General features: G+C 42.1%; 1 protein-coding gene across 12 annotated transcripts in view; it reads left to right on the forward strand.

The window, feature by feature from the left end:
• The first annotated feature begins 19079 nt into the window (after positions 1-19079).
• The window catches only part of PIGG (phosphatidylinositol glycan anchor biosynthesis class G (EMM blood group)), a 43721-nt gene continuing 39530 nt past the window's right edge, over positions 19080-23270 (forward strand). For 11 of the 12 annotated variants that reach the window (XR_009693358.1, XM_061145289.1, XM_061145288.1 and 8 more), the window contains exons 1-2: positions 19080-19372; positions 20220-20425. Coding sequence is in view for 11 of the 12 variants with exons in the window: in XM_061145289.1 (XP_061001272.1) it covers positions 19225-19372; positions 20220-20425 (354 nt within the window). In the remaining variant the exon portion in view is untranslated. Of the gene's footprint in view, positions 19373-19396; positions 19558-20219; positions 20426-23270 lie in introns of those variants that run through there. The other variant, XM_061145292.1, reaches the window with a different exon arrangement.

Genomic DNA, 23270 nt, shown 5'->3' on the forward strand with positions numbered 1-23270 from the left:
AGGATTATTAAAAACTTAAAAGCGTTGCAAATTTAAATGACACCATATCTTCTTTGTGGTAACCAGAAAAACTATTTTATATTTGTGAGTATGTAAAAGGACGAGTACAGATATCTGTAAGCCTGGGTCAAGGGGAAGCAGAAATCGGGAGTAAAAGGTTGTCATTTCTGCTCTGTGTCAAGGCTCTGGGAGCTTGTTCTCACTGATGGCAATTTTCTCCAATGCATCTAACTGCATTAATGGCCTTGTCAATATCAATATTGCCTTATCTGATTCTTCCAAGAAACTTATCAATAGGTATTGTTATTATACACAATTGCAGAACAGAATCTGAGCTCTTGAGAATTTTAAGTAACTTTTCTCATCACATAATATAACTTAGTACAAGAGCTTTGATTTGAACCTACGTTTCTATGAATCTCAACCTGATGTCTTTATTTCATTTCATTGTCTCTGCATATATTGATAGTCTTTACTCTTTAATATATAGTCATTAACTGATCCAATGATCTTATAAGGTTTGTTTCATGTTCTTGTTTGCTTGATGACATACCTGAATATGTAGTTCAGAGTACAGGCGCTGTTTAGGGATGTCTAGTACCATGGAAACAATTTAAAGTAAGTAAAAAGAAGTGTTGTATATACATCTGTGTATTTGCTAGTTTTATTCATATTTTCAATCATTTTCGTTAGCTGTCAGTGCCATTCATAAAAATCAACTCATTTTTAATCCTTTCAGAAAGCCCAATTATTCTTTTAATTCCCTATTTAACAAACATAGATTGTATGTATATGCACACACACACACACACACACACACACACACTCACTTGCCACTTGACTGATGAATTTCCCATATGCACAAGGAAGGACACAGTCATATTTCCCTGGTTGTTTAGCAGTAAAGAATCCACCTGCCAATGCAGGAGACACAGGTTCAATCCCTGTATCGGGAAGATCCCCTGGAAAAGGAAATGACAACCCACTCCAAGGTTCTTGTATGGGAAATCCTATGGACAGATGAGCCTGACAGGCTACAGTCTTTCGGGTCACAAAAGTCAGACATGACTGAGCAACTAAACAGCAACAAAGGACAGTTATTCTTCAAAGCTGTGTCTTGCTATAAGAAATGAAGTCAAAAGTTGGAGTAATATCTGGATGGCTAATGGAAAAACTTTCTGTGGGTAAGCTGCTTGGTAAGCTTGGTAAGCTGCTTTTAAGTGAGAGAAGAGTCACTAAAATAAGTAAGGGCATTTTATCATAGGCAGCAATTTCACATTTTCCAATTTGACCCTCATTATAATTGTATGATTATATGATTATCAAACTACCGCACAATCGCACTCGTCTCATATGCTGGTAAATTAATGCTCAAAATTCTTCAAGCCAGGCTTCAGCAATACATGAACCGTGAACTTCCAGATGTTCAAGCTGGTTTTAGAAAAGGCAGAGGAACCAGAGATCAAGTTACCAACATCCGCTGGATCATAGGAAAAGAAAAGAGTTCCAGAAAACATCTATTTCTGCATATTAACTACGCCAAAGCCTTTGACTGTGTGGATCACAATAAACTGTGCAAAATTCTGAAAGAGATTGGAATACCAGAAAACCTGACCTGCCTCTTGAAAAACCTGTATGCAGGTCAAGAAGCAACAGTTAGATCTGGACATGGAACAACAGATTGGTTCCAAATAGGAAAAGGAGTACCTCAAGGCTGTATATTGTCACCCTGCTTATTTAACTTATATGCAGAGTACATCATGAAAAACACTGGGCTGGAGGAAGCACAAGCTGGAATCAAGATTGCTGGGAGAAATATCAATAACCTCAGATATGCAGATGACACCACCCTTATGGCAGAAAGTGAAGAGGAACTAAAGGGCCCCTTGATGAAAGTGAAAGAGAAGAGTGAAAAAGTTGGCTTAAAGCTCAACATTCAGAAAACTAAGATCATGGCATCTGGTCCCATCACTTTATGGCAGATAGATGAGCAAACAGTGGAAACAGTGGCTGATTTTATTTTTCTGGGCTCCAAAAATCACTGCAGATGGTGACTGCAGCCATGAAATTAAAAGGCGCTTACTCCTTGGAAGGAAAGTTATGACCAACCTAGACAGCATATTAAAAAGTAAAGACATTACTTTGCCAACATGAGCAGTTTTTCATGTGCTTATTGGTCATTAGTATTTCTCCTTTTCTCAAATGTCCGTTGAAATATTTTGCTCATATTTAATAGATTTTGTCTGTTAATTGTTGAGTTATAAGAGTTTTTAAAACCATATTGTATATAGAAGTCTTTCATCAGATACATGTTTGTAAAAGTTTCTTCCCTGTCTTTGATTTACCTAATAATGTTTTAAATATCTTTTGATGGCCAAAATTTTACTTTACACAAAGTCTGATACATGTTTTTTTTTTTTCTTCTATGGTTATTGCTTTCTTAGTTTTGTCTATAAAACTTTTGCTAAATCCACATTACAAGGGTATTATATGATGCTTATTATTTTTAAAGTTTTATAGATTTAGTTGACAAATTTTAGTTTATGATACAGCTTGAGTTAATTTTTGTGTATGGTACTAGATAGTGTTTGAAGTTAATTATTTCCATATGGCTATCCACTTTCTCTGGATCATTTACTGAAGACATTCCTATGCCTTTTGGATATTGGATATCTCTTTTGGATATTGAAGACATTCCTATCCCTTTGGATCCCTTTTGGTTTTCAGGCGCACCTTTGTCAAAACTTGACTTACCATCAACGTGTGATGTATTTCTGGACTCTCTCTTCTTTAAGCTGTTTATCAGTTGTAGACTAGCACCACATTTATCACTGTAGCTCCCTAGTAAGTCTGGAGGTTAGCTAATGTACATCCTCCAATCTCGTTCTTTTCCAAGGTTGCTTTGGCTATTGTAGGTCATTTGTGCTTCCATATAAATATTAGAATCAATTTCTACAGAAGTGTCTGCTGGGATTGTGTTTGGGACTGCCCTGAATCTATAGATCATTGTGTAGTGAACTGATGCCTTAACCATTTTGTAAAGTTTTGTTTACTTTTGAACTTTAGGCCTTTTAAGTATTATCACTACTTTACAGCAATCAGCTTATAGCGCCAATACAAGATTCAATAGAAATGGTAGGACTGGACACCTTGCTTTTTTTTTTCAGCTCCTAGGGGAAAAGCACTCAATATTCTATCATTAAATAGCTTTTTCATATGCCCTTTATCAGGCTAAGAAAGCTTCTTACTATTCCTTATATATTGAGAGTTATCACAGATGATTGATGACTTTTGTCAAATGATTGTTTGTAAACACCCTCTTCCAACAACACAAGAGACGACTCTACACATGGATATCACCAGATGGCCAATACCAAAATCAGATTGATTATATTCTTTGCAACAAAGATGTAGAAGCTCTATACAGCCAGGAAAAACAAGACCAGGAGTTGACTGTGGCTCACACCATGAACTCCTTATAGCCAAATCCAGATTTAAATTGAAGAAAGTAGGGAAAACCACTAGACCATTCAGGTGTGGCTTAAATCAAATCACTTACGATTATACAGTGGAAGTGACAAATAGATTCAAGGGATTAGATCTGATAGACAAAGTGTCTGGAGAACTATGGATGGAGGCGCATGACATTGTACAGAAGGCAGGGATCAAGACCATCCTCAAGAAAAGAAATGCAAAAAAAGGCAAAATGGTTGTCTGAGGAGGCCTTACAAAGAGCTGGGTAAAGAAGAGAAGCAAAAGGCAAGGAGAAAAGGAAAGATACACCCATTTGAATGCAGAGTTCCGAAGAATAGCAAGTAGAGATAAGAAAGTCTTCCTCAGTATCAATGCAAAGAAATAGAGGAAAACAACACAATGGAAAATTAAAGATACCAAGGGAACATTTCACGCAAAGATGGGCACAATAAAGGACAGAAATCGTATGGACCCTAACAGAAACAGAAGATATTAAGAAGAGGTGGCAAGAATACACAGAACTATACAAAAAAGATCTTCATGACCCAGATAATCATGATGGTGTGATCACTCACCTAAAGCCAGACATCCTGGAATGTGAAGTCAAGTGGGCCTTAGGAAACCTCATTACGAACAAAGCTAGTAGAGGTGATGGAATTCCAGTTGAGCTATTTCAAATCCTAAAAGGTGATGCTGTGAAAGTGCTGCACTCAATATGCCAGCAAATTTGGAAAACTCAGCAGTGGCCACAGGACTGGAAAAGGTCAGTTTTCATTCCATTCTCAAAGAAAGGCAATGCCAAAGAATGCTCAAACTACTGCATAAGTGAACTCATCTCACACACTAGCAAAATAATGCTCAAAATTCTCCAAGCCAGGCTTCAACAGTATGTGAACCATTAAATTCCAGATGTTCAAATTGGATTTAGAAAAGGCAGAGGAACCAGAGATCAAATTGCCAACATTCACTGGGTCATCAGAAAAGCATAAGAGTTCCAGAAAAACATCTGCTTCTGCTTTATTGACTATGAAAAAGTCTTTGACTGTGTGGATCACAACAAACTGGAAAATTCTGAAAGAGATGGGAATACTAGACCACCTGACCTGCCTCCTGAGAAATCTATATGCAAGTCAAGAAGCAACAGTTAGAACAGTACATGGAACAACAGACTGGTTCCAAATCAGGAATGGAGTAAGTCAAGGCTGTATATTGTCACCCTGCTTATCTAACTTATATGCAGAAGACATCATGCAAAATGCTGGTCTGGATGAAGCACATGCTGAAATCAAGATTGCTGGGAGAAATATCAATAAATTCAGATATGCAGAGGACACCACACTTATGGCAGAAAGTGAAGAGGAGCTAAAGAGCCTCTTGATGAAAGTGATAGAGGAGAGTGAAAAAGCTGGCTTAAAACTCAACATTCAGAAAACTAAGATCATGGTATCTGGTCCCATCACTTCATGACAAATAGGGGGAAACAATGGAAACAGTAACAGACTGTTTTGGGGGGCTCCAAAATCACTGCAGATGGTGACTGCAGTCATGAAATTAAAAAGATGCTTGCTCCTTGGAAGAAAAGTTATGACCAACCTAGACAGTGTAGTAAAAAGCAGAGACATTACTTTACTGACAAAGGTCCATCTAGTCAAAGCTATGGTTTTTCCAGTAGTCATGAATGGATGTGAGATTTGGACCATAAACAAAGTTCAGTGCCAAAGAATGGATGCTTTTGAACTGTGGTGTTGGAGAAGACTCTTGAGAGTCCCTTGGACTACAAGGAGATCCAACCAGTAAATCCTAAAGGAAATCAGTCCTGAATGTTCACTGGAAAGACTGATACTGAAGCTGAAACTCCAATACTTTGGCCACCTGATGGGAAGAACTGACTCGTTAGAAAATACCCTGATGCTGGGAAAGATTGACGTCAGGAAGAGAAAGGGACGACATAGGATGAGATGGTTGGATGGCATCATTGACCTGATGGACATGAGTTTGAGTAGGCTCAGGGATTTGGTGATAGACAGGGAAGCCTGGTGCGCTGCAGCCCATGGGGTCACAAAGAGTCAGACACGACTGAGTGACTGAACTGAACTGAATCTATTTGAAATGCTTATATTGGGTTTCTTTTATTGTGTCAATACAGTGAATTACATTGATGACTTATGCATATTAAACCAATCTTGCATACTTAAGATAAAGTGAGTACTTTATCAAGATTTATTATTCTAGTAGCTAAGCTGGTAAAGAATTCACCTGCAATGACTGAGACCTGGGTTCGATCCCTGGGTTTTGAAGATCCCCTCGAGAAGGGAACTGCTACCAACTTCAGTATTCTGGCCTGGAGAATTCCATGGACTATATAGTCCATGGGGTCACAAAGGGTTGGACACAACTGAGTGACTTTCACTCAATCAGTCAAATCATACATATTGCTGGATCAACTTTGCCAATATCTTGTTAAAAATCTTTTGTGGTTTTATGAAAAATACTGGTATAGGGTGTTATTTTTTGGTAATATTTTTATCAGGTTTCATTTTAAGAGTTATGTTGGCTTCATAAAACCAGTTGTAAAGTCTGTCTTCCCCCTATATTCTCTCAGAGTTTCTGAAGTGTCAGTGCTATTTCTTCCTCATATGTTTTATATAATTCATCAGTGAACCCAGAAATTTGCTTGTGGAAATGCTTTTGATAACAAATTCAATTTTTGTATTAGATACAGGACTATATATATATATCTTCTGCTGTAGCTTGTATCAGTTTTGATAAGTAGTATTTTCAAGATATTTGTCAACTTTTCCTACTTATTGCCATCCCTGATAATCATAATTTAATTTTCCTTTACTTTTCTTCTTGGTAAATCTAGCTAGGTTTATTAATTATGATGTTTTCCATTGACGTTTATACTTCACCAAGTTCTCGTCTTATATTCATATTTTTCTTTATGTAGATTTGAGTGATGTTTTAAACTTCCTTAGATGAAACCTTAAATGCTTGACTTTAAGTAATTTTCTAATATAAATAAAGTATAAAACTTCCTGTAAGAACTATAATACATCACACAAATTTTGATATGTTGTGTTTTTATTGTCATTCATTACTTCCTCTTGATTAATTTTTCTTCTATACATTACTGTAAAATGCATTGTTTAATTTTCACATATATGTCAGTTTTAAATATTTTATTATGATTTAATCATATGATGCTCAGGGGGTATACTCTATATGATATCAGTTCTTCTAAATTTATTGAAGCTTGTTTTATGGCCCAGAATATTGTTTCAGTTCAGTTCAGTTCAGTTGCTCAGTCGTGTCTGACTCTTTGTGACTCCATGAATCGCAGCAAGCCAGGCCTCCCTGTCCATCACCAACTCCCGGAGGCCACCCAAATCCATGTCCATTGAGTCGGTGATGCCATCCAGCCATCTCATCCTCTGTCGTCCCCTTCTCCTCCTGCCCCCAACCCCTCCCAGCATCAGGGTCTTTTCCAATGAGTCAACTCTTCGCATCAGGTGGCCAAAGTATGGGAGTTTCAGCCTCAGCATCAGTCCTTTCAATGAACACCCAGGACTGATGTCCTTTAGGATGGACTGGTTGGATCTCCTTGCAGTCCAAGGGACTCTCAAGAGTCTTCTCCAACAACATAGTTAAAAAGCATCAATGTTTTGGCACTCAGCTTTCCTTACAGCCCAACTCTCACATCCATACATGACCACTGGAAAAACCATAGCCTTGACTAGATGGACCTTTTTTGGCAAAGTAACGTCTCTGCTTTTTATTTATTTATTTATTTTTGTCTCTGCTTTTTAATATGCTGTCTAGGTTGGTCATAACTTTCCTTCCAAGGAGTAAATGTCTTTTAATTTCATGGCTGCAATCACCATCTGCAGTGATTTTGGAGCCCAAGAAAATAAAGTCTGACACTGCTTACACTGTTTCTCCATCTATTTCCCATGAAGTGATGGGACCAGATGCCATGATCTTAGTTTTCTGAATGTTGAGCTTTAAGCCAACATTTTCACTCTCCTCTTTCACTTTCATCAAGAGGCTTTTTAGTTTCTCTACGCTTTCTGCCATAAGGGTGGTATCATCTGCATATCTGAGGTTATTGCTATTTCTCCTGGCAATCTTGATTCCAACTGTGCTTCTTCCAGCCCAGCGTTTCTCATGATGTACTCTGCATATAAGTTATATAAGCAGGGTGACAATATACAGCCTTGAGGTACTCCTTTTCCTATTTGGAACCAGTCTGTTGGTCCATGTCCAGTTCTAACTGTTGCTTCTTGACCTGCATATAGATTTCTCAAGAGGTGGGTCTGGTGGTCTGTTATTCCCATCTCTTTCAGAATTTTCAACAGTTTATTGTGATCCACACAGTCAAAGGCTTTGGAATAGTCAATAAAGCAGAAGTAGATGTTTTTCTGGAACTCTCTTGCTTTTTCGATGATCCAGCAGATGTTGGCAATTTGACCTCTGGTTCCTCTGCCTTTTCTAAAACCAGCTTGAACATCTGGAAGTTCATGGTTCACGTATTGCTGAAGCCTGGCTTGGAGAATTTTGAGCATTACTTTACTAGTGTGTGAGATGAGTGCAATTGTGCGGTAGTTTGAGCATTCTTTGGGATTACCTTTCTTTGGCAATACCGGAATGAAAACTGACCTTTTCCAGTCCTGTGGCCACTGCTGAGTTTTCCAAATTTGCTGGCATATTGAGCGCAGCACTTTCACAGCATCATCTTTCAGGATTTGAAATAGCTCTACTGGAATTCCATCACCTCCACTAGCTTTGTTCATAGTGACGCTTTCTAAGGCCCACCTGACTTCACACTCCAGGATGTCTGGCTTTAGGTGAGTGATCACACCATCATGATTATCTGGGTCGTGAAGATCTTTTTTGAACAGTTATTCTGTGTATTCTTGACATTTCTTCTTAATATCTTCTGCTTCTGTTAGGTCCACACCATTTCTGTCCTTTATCGAACCCATCTTTGCATGCAATGTTCCCATCTTGTACTAAATAATTGGAAAGAACATGTATTCTGTAGCTCTCCTGTGTAGTTAAATATAAATAACAATTAGGCTAAGTTGTTTAATAGTGTTGTTCATCTTTTAAATCCTCAATATATATGTCTATGCATGCATGTGTGCTCAGTCATGTCTGACTCTTTGCATCTGACTCTTTGTGTCCAAATCTTTGTGTCCACAGACTGTTATCCAGTCTCCTCTGTGCACAGAATTTTCCAGATAAGAACACTGGAGTAGGTTGCCATTTCCTATATCAGGGGATCTTCCCAACCTAGGGATTGAACCCATCCCTCTTGTGTCTCCTGTATTGGCAGATGGATTCTTTACCACTGCACCACCTGGGAAGCTCCTTTGTATATATATATTATTCTCATTGTTCTATCAATTGCTGAGAGAGAGGTTTTATAACTTTCAGTCATTATTGGGGAATTTCCCACTTCTTTTTAAAATTATTTATTTCTTAAAAATTTTGTTTGTTTGTTTGGCTGCACTGGGTCTTTGTTGCTTTGCACAGGCTTTCTCTTGTTGCAGTGTGAGGGCTTCACAGTGTGGTAATTTCTTAGAGTGCAGTCTCTAAGTGTCTGGGCTTCAGTAATTATGGCTTGTGGGCTCTAGAGCATGGGGTCAGTAGTTGTGGCACACAGGACCAGTTGCTCTACAGCAAGTGAAATTTTCCCAGACCAGACATTAAACCTATGTCCTTGCATTGGCAGGTGGATTCTTCCTTGCACCACCAGGGAATTCTGTCAAGTTCTTCTTTTACTTCTTTAATTCTTAAATTTTGAAGCTATGTGTTTAGGAGTATTGAAGATTGTTACAGCTTTGTATATTTATCATTTCAATTCAGTCACTCAGTTGTGTCTACCTCATTGTGACCCCATGGACTGCAGCAAGCCAGGCCTCGCTGTCCATCACCAACTCCCAGAGCTTGCTCAAACTCATATCCATTGAGTTGGTGATGCCATCCAACCATCTCATCCTCTGTCGTCCCCTTCTCCTCCTGCCTTCAATCTTTCCCAGCATCAGGATCTTTTCTAATGAGTCAGTTCTTCACATCAGGTGGCCAAAATATTGAAGTTTCAGCTTCAGTGTCAGTCCTTCCAACGAATATTCAGGACTGATTTCCTTTAGGATGAAGTGATTTGATCTCCTTGTAGTCCAAGGGACTCTCAAGAGTCTTCTCCAACACCACAGTTCAAAAGCATCAATTCTTTGGCACTCAGCTTTTTTTATGATCCAAATCTCACATCCATACATGACTACTGGAAAAACCATAGCTTTGACTAGATGGACCTTTGTCAGTAAAGTAATGTCTCTGCTTTTTATTACGCCATCTAGGTTGGTCATAACTTTTCTTCCTAGGAGCAAGCATCTTTTAATTTCATGACTGCAGTCACCATCTGCAGTGATTTTGAAGCCCAAAAGAATAAAGTTTCTCATTGTTTCCACTGTTTCCCCAACTATTTGCCATAAAGTGATGGGACTGGATGCCATGATCTTGGTTTTTTGAATGTTGAGTTTTAAGCCAGCTTTTTCACTCTCCTCTTTCACCCTCATCTAGAGTCTCTTTAGCTCCTCTTCACTTTCTGCCATAAGGGTAGTGTCATTTGCATATCTGAGGTTATTTTATTGATATTTTCCCCTGTAATCTTGATTTCAGATTGTGCTTCATCTAGCCCAGCATTTCACATGATGTACTCTGCATGTAAGTTAGATAAACAAGGTGACACTATACAGCCTTGTTATACTCCTTTCCCAATTTGGAGCTGGTCTGTTGTTCCATGTACTGTTCTAACTATTGCTTCTTGACCTGCATACAGATTTCTCAGGAGGCAGGTCAGGTGGTCTGGTATTCCCATCTCTTTAAGAATTTTCTACAGTTTGCTGTGATCTGCATAGTCAAAGGCTTTAGTGTAGTCAGTGAAGCAGAAATAGATGGTTTTTTGATGACCTAACAGATGTTGGCAATTTGATCTCTGGTTCCTCTGCCTTTTCTAAATCCAGCTTGAACATCTAGAAGTTCACAGTTCACGTACTGTTGAAGCCTGGCTTGGAGAATTTTGAGCATTACTTTTGCTTGTGTGTGAGATGAAGTATATTTATATTTATCTTTATTTAAAATAAAGTGGAATATTTTATTATTATGATGTCCTTATTTATGTTCAATAGTATTTTTTCTTGAAGACTATCTTACCCAATACTGATATTGCCATTTCAGCTTTGTTATGCTGTTTCCCTCATATATTTTTCCATCCATTAATTCAAGTATTTCTATATCTTTATTTTAAAGTTCAATGCCTATATGTAGGATCCCCCCCCCTTAATCCATACTGCAAATGTCTGGCTTTTAATTAATCTATTGGATGTTTAGCTATAATTATTTACATAATTTTTAGTGGTTTTTCTGGTTTACAGTTCATATCCTTAACTTTTCAGTCTAATAGAGTTAGCATTATACTATTTCATATTAATGTAGAAACATTGAAAACATTTGGGTCTATTTACTCTGCTCCCATCTCTGTGCTCTATTTGGCACATGCAGTATATCTTTATATGTTATAAATCACATTATGGCTATAATCTTTGTTTTATCATTCATAAGTCTAAAAGAATTAAGGGAAAATTTTCATTTTCTTTTACCTTAAAATGGCCTACTGCCATGTTTATTTTTAAGCATATGTTAACTTGATAAAAATTGTAGGACAACAGTTTCTTTCACTATTGAGTTTTGGGAATCCTTTATATATTCCAGATAGTTGTCTACTTTCGGATTTCTCATTAGCAAATTTTCTCTCCCAGCCTGTCTTTTCACAGGGTCTTTTGCAGAGCAAAAATGTTTAGTTTTGATGAAGTCCATTTTATCAATTTTTCCTTACATGGATTGGAATATTATTGCCAAATGTAAGAATCATTTGCCTAGTCCTAGATCTGAAGATTTTTCTCCTATTTTTTAATAAAATTTTAATAGTTTTACATTTTATATTTCCATATCTGATGTATTTTGAGTGAATTTCTATGTGAAGTATGAGACTCAGGTTGAGGTTTATGTTTCTGCCTGTGGATCTCCAACTGCTCCAGCACCATTCATTGAAATGTTCTCCTTTCTCCAATGAATTATTTTTTCACATTTGTAAAATATCAGTTCAACAAATTTGTGTGAATCTACTTTTGGACTCTGTATTCTATTCCACTGATCTATGTGACTAGACCTCCACCAATAGCATGCAGTCCTCATTACTGTAACTCGCTATTAGGGCTTAATGTTCAGTCGGAGGATTCCTACCTCTTTGTTCTTTTTCATGATTATTTTAGCTGTTCTAGGGCTAGTTGTCTGTTTATATTTTGTAGACCGGAAGTAAACAGTTCAACAGATATTCCTCTGGCAAAGATGAGTTTATTTGGGATCAGCAGAGTATTGTAGTTTGGGTCTGCGTCTATGGCCAGTGTCTGCCTGGCAAGGGAAGGAGAATGCTTTTCAGAGGGAAAAAGGAAGTGGGGAGGGCTGTAGTAAACACTCAGTCATTTCTGACTCTTTGCAGCTCTGTGGACTGTAGCTTGCCAGGCTCCTCTGTCCATGGGATTTTCCAGGCAAGAATACTAGAAAGGGTTGCTATTTCCTTCTCCAGGGGACTTTTCCTACCCAGGGATTGAACCAGCGTCTCCTGTGTCTCCTACATTGGCAGGCGGATTCTTTACCACTGTGCCACCTGGGAAGCCTCAGTATACAAAAAGTCCATGGCTTTTCATTGGATGAGTCATTCCAGGAAGGAGGAGAATTTCCCTCCAGTAAGACTCTGCTGTTGTCACAGGGAATGAGAGCCTCCCCTTCTGATCTCCTAATCCTATTTAGCTGAAAGTTTCTGTTAATTAATTTCTTTGCAATATGAACTTTAGAATAAACTTATCTATATTTATACAAGTTTTTCTTTTACTTTAACTCAATAGAAATTACATTAAACCTATAAACCAATTTGGATACAACTATCTTTATTATGTTTAATCTTCCAGTACATGATAAAAACAGTGAATCTTTCCATTTATTTACATCTTTGATTTCTTTCATCAGAATTTTGTAACTCAGTATATAGATCCTGTACATGTTTGCTAAGGTTATGAATAAAGTAGGAGAAATCATTCTACTTAAAACTAAAGCCTGTTAAAGACTACCTAAGTCTTTCATTTATTTTCTGATGTTAATAATAAATGATATTACATTTCTAATTTTGATTTTCTACATGCTCATTGCTATTGATTTTTATGTCTTGATCTGTATCATGTGACCTTGCTGAACTCACTCTTTAATTATAGTTTTATTTATTTAATATGTAGATTTCTTGTGATTCTCCATGTTATACCTTTATGTTTTTTGCACTTGTGAATTTATATCCTTCATTAAATTTGGGAAGCTTTCAGCCATTGTTTTTTAAAAACTCTTTCAGCCCCTCTCTGTCTACTTTGATGACACAAAGGTCAGATTCTTTGTTATCATTGTCTTTGCAGCTTTGTTTATTTATTTATTTTTCAGTCTAGTTTCTTTTTCTGTTCAGGTTAGATCAGTTAGACAGAGCTCACTGATTGCACCCTCTGTCGTCTCCACTCTGTTCTTGGGCCTGTCTGTGCTGCGCTGGGCTAAGTTGCTTCAGGCATGTCTGACTCTTTGGGACCCCATGGACTGTAGCCCTCCAAGGCGCCTCTGTCCATGGGATTGAAAGAGTTAAAGCTTAGGCAGGCTGTCCAAGGCCCTTTAAGGAGGGGGTGAATATTCCCCCTCACCCTTTCCTTAAGCCCTGTGCAACAATGTATCTAGCCCTAGAACTGGCCTTTCTTTAGGTCTGAAAGTAATGGTCACACAGCACAATGTCTTACTCATGGAATGGCTGTTCTTAGGCTCTATGTTAATGATTATAATTGTAACAGATCTTGCCTGGGAGCCTGTTTCTCAAGACTTGTACCCCTGACTACACAGCAACAGTGGATCTTGCCCAGAGAGGTTGCCCAGAACACACTCTCCCTGACTACTCTTATGCCAAAGTTATCTCAGGATGTATGCCTCGGGAAAGGGTCTGGTGGAACTCTTACAACCTTGAGGTATTCTTTTTATCTATTCTCAGCAGCTAATTGAGAAGTAGATAAGGCCCCCGCTTAAACTAGGGAGGCAGTTACCCTTTCTATCCCCTTCTGTTGTCTATTTCAGAAGCTTTCTCTGTCCTGTCACTTTAAGTAAAATTTTGCACACAAAGCTCTGAGTGACAGAGATCTTGTCTTTGGTCCTGGAGTTAAATTTTCTTCAGAGACCATGAATCTGGAGGCACCATTCACCATTCACTGTAAGCTATCAGGATTCTCCAAGCAAGAATACTGGAGGGGGTTGCCATTTCCTACTCCAGGGAGGCTGTCTAGCAAGTCTAGAAAGTTAAAAAAAAACTGTTACATATCAGTTAATTTTTGATTCTCATTCAAGTTAACTTTCAATCCTCTGTATAATGGGTGATCTTTTAAATTGTATCCCAGGCATATGGACTATATTTTAAGGATGCCATGCATCCTTTTAAAATTTTGTCTTAGCTTGCAGTCCTCTATTTATCTTGGCCTAAATTCTATGGTCTGTGGTTCCAATAACTAATTTTCAAAGCTGTCTTCTGCTTCTCTTAGCTTGTGACACGAGGCTGCCACTGGTCTCAGCCAATGCAATTTGAGGGAGCTGGAGGAGCTTCCCCAGGCTTAGTACCTTTGCACCTCTAGGGAAGGGATTCTCCAGTGCGTGGGACAAAGAGCATCTTCTAGACTGGCATGCTGCTGTCTGCCAGTGGTGACAGCAGAATGGTATTTCTTGGCTGTGGAGAAGAGTCATGTACCCTGCGGGGGAGAAGAGAACCTCGTGGATTAGGAAATTGTGGTGGGATTCCCCCAGCTAATGTCCCCTACTACACGGTGTCTCTAGAAAAATGAGTTCAGTCTCAGCTCTGGCAGGGAGAAGAGCAGTTCCTCTGATTATTTAAAGCCTGGAAGGCTTCCGATCTGTCTCTTTGTTGGTTCAGCCAGTTTTGCCTGGTGATGTAGGTAGGACTCCTGATCGGCCAAGGAGAGGAGTTAGCCTGTCCCTGACTGCTCAGGCAGCTTGCAGTCAGTGTGCAAGACTGTTCAAGAGCCAGAGAGTGTGAAGAGGTGTGGAGCTAGGGATGACTGTGGTGAGGAGGCGCCTGGTTTCACCCCCAGGGCAGCTGGAAACCAAATCAGATCCAGCCAGACCCCAGCCCAGAAGAGAAGGGAAGCCAAGTCTATAAACGCTAAAACGCCCATGTGGGGCATTTGCCCTGTCTTCACTGGGGCAAGAATCCTACAAATTTAATTGGACAGAGGGATGCAGTTGAGGTGGAAAAGTGGACACTTGGAGCCTAGAGGGTTTCCTGAGGGGAACAAGGCCATAGAGAGATGGAACAGACAAGGATGGAGGAGGGCAGGGATGGATGTGGACAAGGCTGGACGGGGTCAGGGATGGATGGGGGCAGGGATGGATGTGGACACGGATGGATGGGGGCAGGGATGGACGGTGTCAGGGATGGACAGGGTCAGGGATGGACGGGGACATGGATGGACAAGGTCAGGGATGGACGGGGACATGGATGGACAGGGTCAGGGATGGATGAGGACAATGATAGCCAGGGTCAGGGGTGGACAGTGTCACAGATGGATGGGGGCTGGGCGTGGGGCGGGGACAGCAATGCATGGGCTTGGACAGCAAGTGTCCAGAACTGGAGCACATCCATCTTCCTTCAAGCTGCACTATCCCCCCACCCCAAGGCTGGGCCTATAAACATCAGATACACTGGAATGGGGTTTCCTTCTGGCTGGTTCCCTGAGCCTAGATGTTGCTGGGGGAACAGTCGCATCTTGAGGCTCTGGTGAAAACACTCATCTCTCTGGGGGAATGAGTTGGTGACTGGGCCCCAGTCCAAGGATGTTCTACTCCTCTGGCTGTCACATCCTTCCCTGGGTGTCACTGGGGCTCTGGCCTCACTCCATGGAGGATGGGAGGGAGCAGTACTGACATCCTGGTCCAGCTGTGCCCTTGTCTCTTGGGAAGGGTTTTCTGTATCCAGATTCAAGGACCACACTCAACATCCCCGAACTAGGAACTATGACCTGTCCTGTGGTATGGGGGTGCATGTGGGGACTGGTAAATCAATTCTCAGGTGACTGCACTCAAGTCCAGGGGGTGGGATAGGGGTTGGCCTACAGCCTCTCCCAGTGTGGCTCCTGGATGGGGCCTGGAATGCCCTGGGGATGGGGCTGACAGGGGCAGATGGCAATGACAGGGATGTGCAAGGTGCAGGAATTCTGGGTCCCAGGTTTCTCTCCCCAAGGAAGAGTGGGGCTTGTGCTCAGAGAGGAGGCAGCCAGAGATGGTCCTGGATTTCAAGAAGCACAGGACCCACTCTCCCACCCCAGGACCCCACATCATACTAGATGAGGGGCTGGAACATGACAGACACACTTACTCTTAGTCCTGGAGCCTGAAGTCAAAAGTGTAAGGGGCCCACTCTTCCTGCGGGTTCTAAGGATGGTCAGTTCCATGACCCTCCCAGCTCCTGGGGTTCCATCACCCCATCTCCACTGCTGCTGTCACATCACTTTGTCTGCCATGTGTCTGTGTCCAAACTTCCCCTTGTGAAGACCCCTCACACACACACACACACACACACACACACACACTGAACATGGCTCATCAAGTGACCTCATCTCAACCCAGACAGCTCGGCAGTGACCCACCTGTACACGAGGTTCATTCATCTTCCTAGGGGCCTCTTTGGGGTGACAAATGCTGATGGTCGACACAGTTCACAGGGGCAAGCTCCAAGGCGGGAATCCAGGAGCATTGTGGGGAGGAGCAGTGTCCTGATTCAGGGAAGACAGATGGACAGGCAGAGGTGGAAGAGACCAAGGGGCAGTAGCCACAGCACTCTGGGAATGATGGATCTCAAGAGGGCCAGGCAGGAGCCTGCAGGATGGGAACATCAGAGGCAGGCAGCCTCATCTGTAATGTGTGGGTCACTCAGGGGTGGATGTGTGGTGGCCTCTGTATGCTCCTAGGAAGGTGATCAGACACGGGCTCCTTTAAACAATGGTCCCTGGGTTGCCTTCAGGGAGAAGGGCCTTGGTTTTGTCTGGGGATAGACTCCTCAGCCTGCCGGGAAATTGAGGGCCTGTGGAGCTGGACATACCTCCTACCAGTCTTGCCTGATCTGAGATGGAGGGTGACTGCCCAGGACCTCCTGCCACAGACACGGCCCTTGGCTAAGAGAAGCCAGCATGTCCCTTGGCCATCTCTGTAGCTCTTTGTGACCCCATGGACTGCAGCACGCCAGGCTTTCCTATCCTTCACTATCTCCTGGAGCTTGCTCAAATTCATCTCCATTGAGGCAGTGATGCTATCCAACCATCTCATCCTCTGTCGTCCCCTTCTCCTCCTACCTTCAATCTTTCCCAGCATCAAGGTCTTTTACAATGAGTCAGTTCTTGGCATTGGTGGCCAGAGTAGTGTAACTTCAGCTTCAGCATCAATCCTTCCAGTGAATGTTCAGGGTTGGTTTCTTTTAGGATTTGATCTCCTTGCTGTCCAAGGGACTGGCTTGATCTCCTTGCTGTCTATGGGATTCTCAAGAGCCTTCTCCAACACCACAGTTTGAAGGCATCATTCTTCAGCACTCAGTCTTTTTTATTGTCCAGTTTTCACATCCATACACAACCAGTGGGAAAACCATAGCATTGACCATATGTATCTTTGTTAGCAAAATAATGTCTCTGTTTTTTAATATGCTATCTACATTTCTCACAGCTTCTCTTCCAAGGAACAAGCATCTTTTAACTTCATGGCTGCAGTCACCATCTGCAGTGATCTTGGAGCCTAAGAAAATTAAGTTCCTCACTGTTTCCATTGTTTCCCCCATCTGTTTGCCATGAAGTGATGGGACAGGATGCCAGGATCTTAGTTTTCTGAATATTGAGTTTTAAGTCAGCTTTTTCACACTCCTCTTTGACCTTCATCAAGAGGCTCTTTAGTTCTTCTTCACTTCCTGCCATAAGGGTGGTGTCATCTGCATATCTGAGATTATTGATATTTCTCCCAGAAACCTTGATTCCAGCTTGTGCTTCATCCAGCTCGGCACTTCGCATGATGTACTCCGCATATAAGTTAAATAAACAGGCAACAATATACAGCCTTGATGTCCTCCTTTCCCGATATGGCATGATATAAAGATGACGGAGTAGAAAGACATGCGCTCATCTCCTGGGAGAACTCCAAAATTGCAACTCACTGCTGAACCACCATTGACAGGAGAATGTTGGATCCCACCAAAAAAAAAGATACCCCACATCCAAGGGCAATGGAGAAGCCCCAACAAAACAATAGGAGGGGCAAAAGACACTTTCTCCTTGGAAGAAAAGCTATGACAAATCTAGACGTCATTGATGTCTCATTGAAAGTAGAGACATTACTTTGCCAACAAAGGTCCATCTAGTCAAAGCTATGATATTTCCAGTAGTCATGTATGAATGTGAGAGTTGGACTATAAAGAAAGCTGAGCACCAAAGAATTGATGCTTTTGAACTGTGGTGTTGAAGACTCTTGAGAGTCCCTTGGACTATAAGGAGATCAAATCAGTCAATCCTAAAGGAAATCAACTCTGAATATTCTTTGGAAGGACTGATCCTGAAGCTGAAGCTCCAATACTTTGGCCACCAGATGCTAAGAAATGACTCACTGGAAAAGTCCCTGATGCTGGGAAAGACTGAAGGCAGGAGGAGAAGAGGATGACAGAGGATGAGATGGTTGGATGGCATCACCGACTCAATGGACATGAGTTTAAGCAAGCTCTGGGAGTTGGTGATGGACAGGAAAGCCTGGCATGCTGCAGTCCATGGGGTCACAAAGACTCAGACATGACTGAGCGACTGAACTGAACTGCACTTTCCCAATTTGGAACCAGTTCATTGTTTCATGTCCGGTTCTAACTGTTGCTTCTTTACTTGCATACAGATTTCTCAGGAAGCAGGTAAGGTGGTCTGATAATCCCATCTCTTTAAGAATTTTCCACAGTTTGTTTGCTCCACACAGTCAAAGGCTTTAGCGTAGTCAGTGAAGCAGATGTTTTCCCTTGCTTTTTCTATGATCCAACGGGTGTTAGCAATGTTATCTATGGTTCCTCTGCCTTCTCCAAATCCAGCTTGTACATCCGGAAATTCTCGGTTCACATACTGTTGAAGCCTAGCTTGAAGGATTTTTGAGCATTACCTTGCTAGCATGTGAAATGAGGGCAACTGTGCGACAGTTTGAACATTCTTTGGCATAGCCCTTCTTGAATGAAAACTGGCCTTTTCCAACGCTGTGGGCACTGCTGAGCTCTCCCCATTTGCTGGCACGCTAAGTGCAGCTCTTTCACAGGATCAACCTGGAGCGGCTCAAAGGGTATAAAACGGCCGAGGGGCGGGGCCTTATAGGCAGGTGCACCGGAAGTACAGTTGGAGCCCGGGGCCGCCTCTCCGGAAGCGGCTGACTCTTGATGCGTATTTCCGGCGCGACGGCGGACGCGGAAAGGACGCAGCTAGTCTGTCGGGTGCTTCGGCTCCCGCCTACTCGGCGGCGGTGGAGGCGAGAGCCTCTCCTCCTAGGCGAGAAGTGACCCGGTGTCCGGGAATCCGGATCTCGGCGCGGAGGGTGGGCACGATGCGGCTGGGCTCCGGGACCTTCGCTGCCGGCTGCGTCGTGATCGAGGTGCTCGGCGTCGCGCTCTTCCTCCGGGGCTTCTTCCCGACTCCCGTCTTTTCCGGAGCGGAGCGGCAAGCAGAGTCCCCGGCGCCCGAACCCTCTGCTGGTACGACTGTGCCACCCTCCCCCCAGCGGTTCTGCTCCCGGGACTCCCGCGGGGTCTCTTCCATTCTGATCCCAACCTCCTAGGGTCCCCTTCTTGCCGCTCCAGCTTCCTCTTCTGTATCCAGCAACTTTGTGGCCAGCACCACTACCTGCCCCACTAAGATCTTCGTCCCTGATCACCGCAAAGTAAGCTCTCTGTACCCGTAAAAAGTAAGATTCTCCCCAGCTGTACTCATCCAGTGAACCCCAACCCCCTTCCCTGAGCAGATGTTTGGGCCACTCCCTGTTCCAGGCATCCTTTTTGCTCAGTAAGACACAGCAGGTAAGATTCCTGCGACCTCTCCTGTTTTCTTCTGTGGCATTCGTCCAGGGGCCCGTTTTTTCCAGTGAAGACCTCCCTGCGTAGAACCCTCAATAATACATAATATACCCAGCAATAAATATTAGGTAAAAGAACTCGCGTTTTGGACCAAATCCACACAATACTAGCTGGTAACTATGGAAAGACAGTTTGTAAATGCTCGCTCATCCGTTTCCTGCAGCGCTGTTTTATATCAAGCTCCCTGATATCCCATTGTAGGACTCGCAAGAAGGAACTCCCCAGTGTCAGTACACCCCACAATGCTAAGGATAGTTCTCTCCTTAATACGGGGGCCCCTGGGCTTACTTGTTACCCACCCTCTGACCCCAGCGTTGTTTCCCAAGAACAGGCCCTTTCCTTTGGGTCAGGATGTGTAGATGTGACAGAGTATGTGCTGGAGAAGTAGGGAGAAACCAGATTATAAATTTCCTGGATACTAAAAAAGAGTTTAAAATTCAATTTCCTTTTTCTTTTTCAAACACTTTAGGAGCCAGTTCCAACTGGACCGAGCTTCCACCACCTCTCTTCAGTAAAGTTGTTATTATGCTGATAGACGCCTTGAGAGATGATTTTGTGTTTGGGTCAAAGGGTGTGAAATTTATGCCCTACACAACTTATCTTGTGGAAAAGGGATCATCTCTCAGTTTTGTGGCTGAAGCAAAGCCACCTACAGTTACTATGCCTCGAATCAAGGTAAACAGTTTGACTTAATATATTATAGATCATGGTTGGGCTCTTTCATAGCTTTAGAAGAATGTTCTATTGTCTTTTACTTGGAGTCCCAGTTTTAGCTAAGTGGAAACTACTTTGGTGCTGTCTTCCTGGCTGGGGCAGTAGAATGCTGAAGAAGCCTTCCAGATAGACTGGAACTGAGACTCATGATTTATGCCCTCTGTCAGGTAGCCAGAGCTCATGCTTCATGGGAAGCATAAGGGATTTAGAGCCAGATCTTCTCAGCCAGTCTAATCCAGGAAATACCATCTTCTTTGCTATCCTGCTGTTTTTAATTATCAGTGAGTCAGTTAGAATTCTGAGAGGAGCCTCTAGGGTTATCTAGTTCAACCTCTTGATTTTATGGATGAGGAAGCAAACTCAAATAAGTTAAATGACTCATCCAATATTTTAGTATATACAGTGACCAAATCAACATGCTCTGTTCTCAGCAGATATATTTGTTTTTACTGTATAAACCACCTTCAGGTGTTCAGCCTAGTGGGCGAGACTTTACTCAAGAACTATGGAGAAAGAAAAGAGTAAAGCTTTATTGGCTCAAAAACTTTTTTTCTTAAAATACTATCTCTGCCTTCATGGAACTTTCAGTCTGTAATGAGAGGGCTAGCCATTAAAGAAATGAACATATAAGTAAATGTGCAATTACAAAATGTGATTAATGCATAATCAAAAAGAACAGGGTGTGATGTTCAGTGCCAGCTAGGGGCTCAGTTTAGATTGGGGTGGTTCAGAAAAGCCTGTCTGAGGAAATTACATTCATGCTTGGATCTGAAGGATCTGAAGGATGAGTAAAGACGTGGGATCAGAAAAGGACAGGCACTTAAAAGTTTGTGAATATACTGCAGGCCAGTATGGTGTAGAAGTCTCTAGCTGAGCTTTACATCTGTGGATGATCATGTGACACCTTATTATTTGTTGAGAAGGAGTCACTTTTTGATTTAAAGCTTGGGGGCAGCATTAGTAAGAAATGACTCCTGGATGAGTAAAACAGTCTGGGGTTGAAGGGGTTAATGCTGCATCTTAATAAAAGACTTTTTCTTGAGTGTCCCACTCTCTCTGCCACTTTCGGATGTGGTTTGTCCTTCATTCAGCAGTATTTATTGAGCATCTGCTATGTATTGCATGCTGTTCTAGATAAGAGGGATTCAGTGAAAAACAAGACAACAACTATCCTATACTCATGAAGCTTACTTTCTAATTGAGGGGACAGAAAATATGTAAGTATACAAATAAATAGTCAGAACAGTTTCAGTAAGTGGTTAGTGCTACGGAGGAAATTGAGGAGGAGAACATGAAGAGAGTGATGGGCAGTGGCAGAGGCCCCCTGTAGTCAGGTTGCTCAGGAACAACTTCTCGGTGAGCTGAGTCATTCTGCTGAACAGTCCTGTGGAAGCTAGAAGAAAGGCATCCAGGCTCATGACCATCAGGATGATTGATTCTCTGTCTGTTCTATCAGCAGAAGTGTGGAAGGAACTCATTCCTCCGTCATTTTGATAGGAAAAGTGTTATTAGGAATCTGGGCAGTTTTGTAAGAAAAAGCATGTGAGCATGCCTGCTCTAGGTTCTGTTCAGTCCTGCACACTGACCACTGTGGTCCTCCTATCTCCAGTTTGTTTCATTTCACCAAACCAGTGTTTTGTGTTGGGTCCTTGTAGGTTCTTGCTCCTCATTCTTCACCAGTGAGGAACTGGTATACAGGAACTCCATCCTGGAGTTAGGATTTTACAGCTCTGGAATTTGATAGGATCAGGTAAGGCACACACTAAAAAGTGTGTCCCCTGTCCTGCTTCCACTTAGGGAAGGGACTTAGTTCATCTGGAGGTGCTGATACAATTGTCATGAAACACAGTTTTAAAATTTCAAGACTGATGTCTCTAGTAGCATGTTCAACTTGTATTCTGTGTTAAGATTATACAGTAAGTGAAAGTAAAAATAGGTCAGTCGTGTCTGACTCTTTGTGACCCCATGGACCATACTGTTCCATGGAATTCTCTAGGCCAGAATACTGGAGTACGTAGCCTTTCTGTTTTCCAGGGGATCTTCCCAACCCATTAATCAAACCAGGATCTCCTGCATTGCAGGCAGATTTTTTTACCAAATGAGCTATCAGGGAAGCCAAGATTATACAGTAACTTCCTTCTAAAACATTGTAACTAATTTATGAATGCCTTTCCTTTTGGGGGAATTTATAGTTGTAATAATGAGCAGTTACCACTGGCTGCAGCATGCCGGTGGTGCAGGCACTGTTTTCTGCCCTCTGACCACAGCCCGAGGATGAGGCTCCATGATGTCGGTGCCACTCTCTTCATTTCCCAGGTGAGGAAGCGGGCTTGAAGTGGTAAAAATCTCACAGCTGATGTTAGAAGCCGAGCATAAGCCTGTGTTTGTCTGCTTCCAGAGCCTCTGCTGGTCACATGGGTTCTACAGTGATATTGCAGAATGATGTGACCAGGTCAGATTCTCTTTCAGTAGTCTCTGCAGAGCCCTCCTTAATTCTCAGAAGACAAGAAACTACTGTTCCCAAGACCACAGCAGCCCCAGGAAAGCCTCCAAGAAGCTAACAGACAGGCGCTCACAAGTTCCTAGGCTCTCAGCTATAACTTGGTTGCTGCCTGCATGTGTCCTGGGTTGAAGGGGATACCAGCTAGTCCCTGCCCTTCTTGAAAATGTCAGTGTGAACTCAAACTAGTGGGAGGAGGAGGGAAGTGTCTTATGAAAGCCCAGAGGAAGGAATGGACAGATTCGACCGTAAGTGGTGGAAGACATTGTAAACAAAAGTCCACTGACGATAAATGAGGAAACTTAT

This window comes from Dama dama, chromosome 6 (genome assembly GCF_033118175.1).
Source record: "Dama dama isolate Ldn47 chromosome 6, ASM3311817v1, whole genome shotgun sequence".
NCBI classification, from domain to species: domain Eukaryota; kingdom Metazoa; phylum Chordata; class Mammalia; order Artiodactyla; family Cervidae; genus Dama; species Dama dama.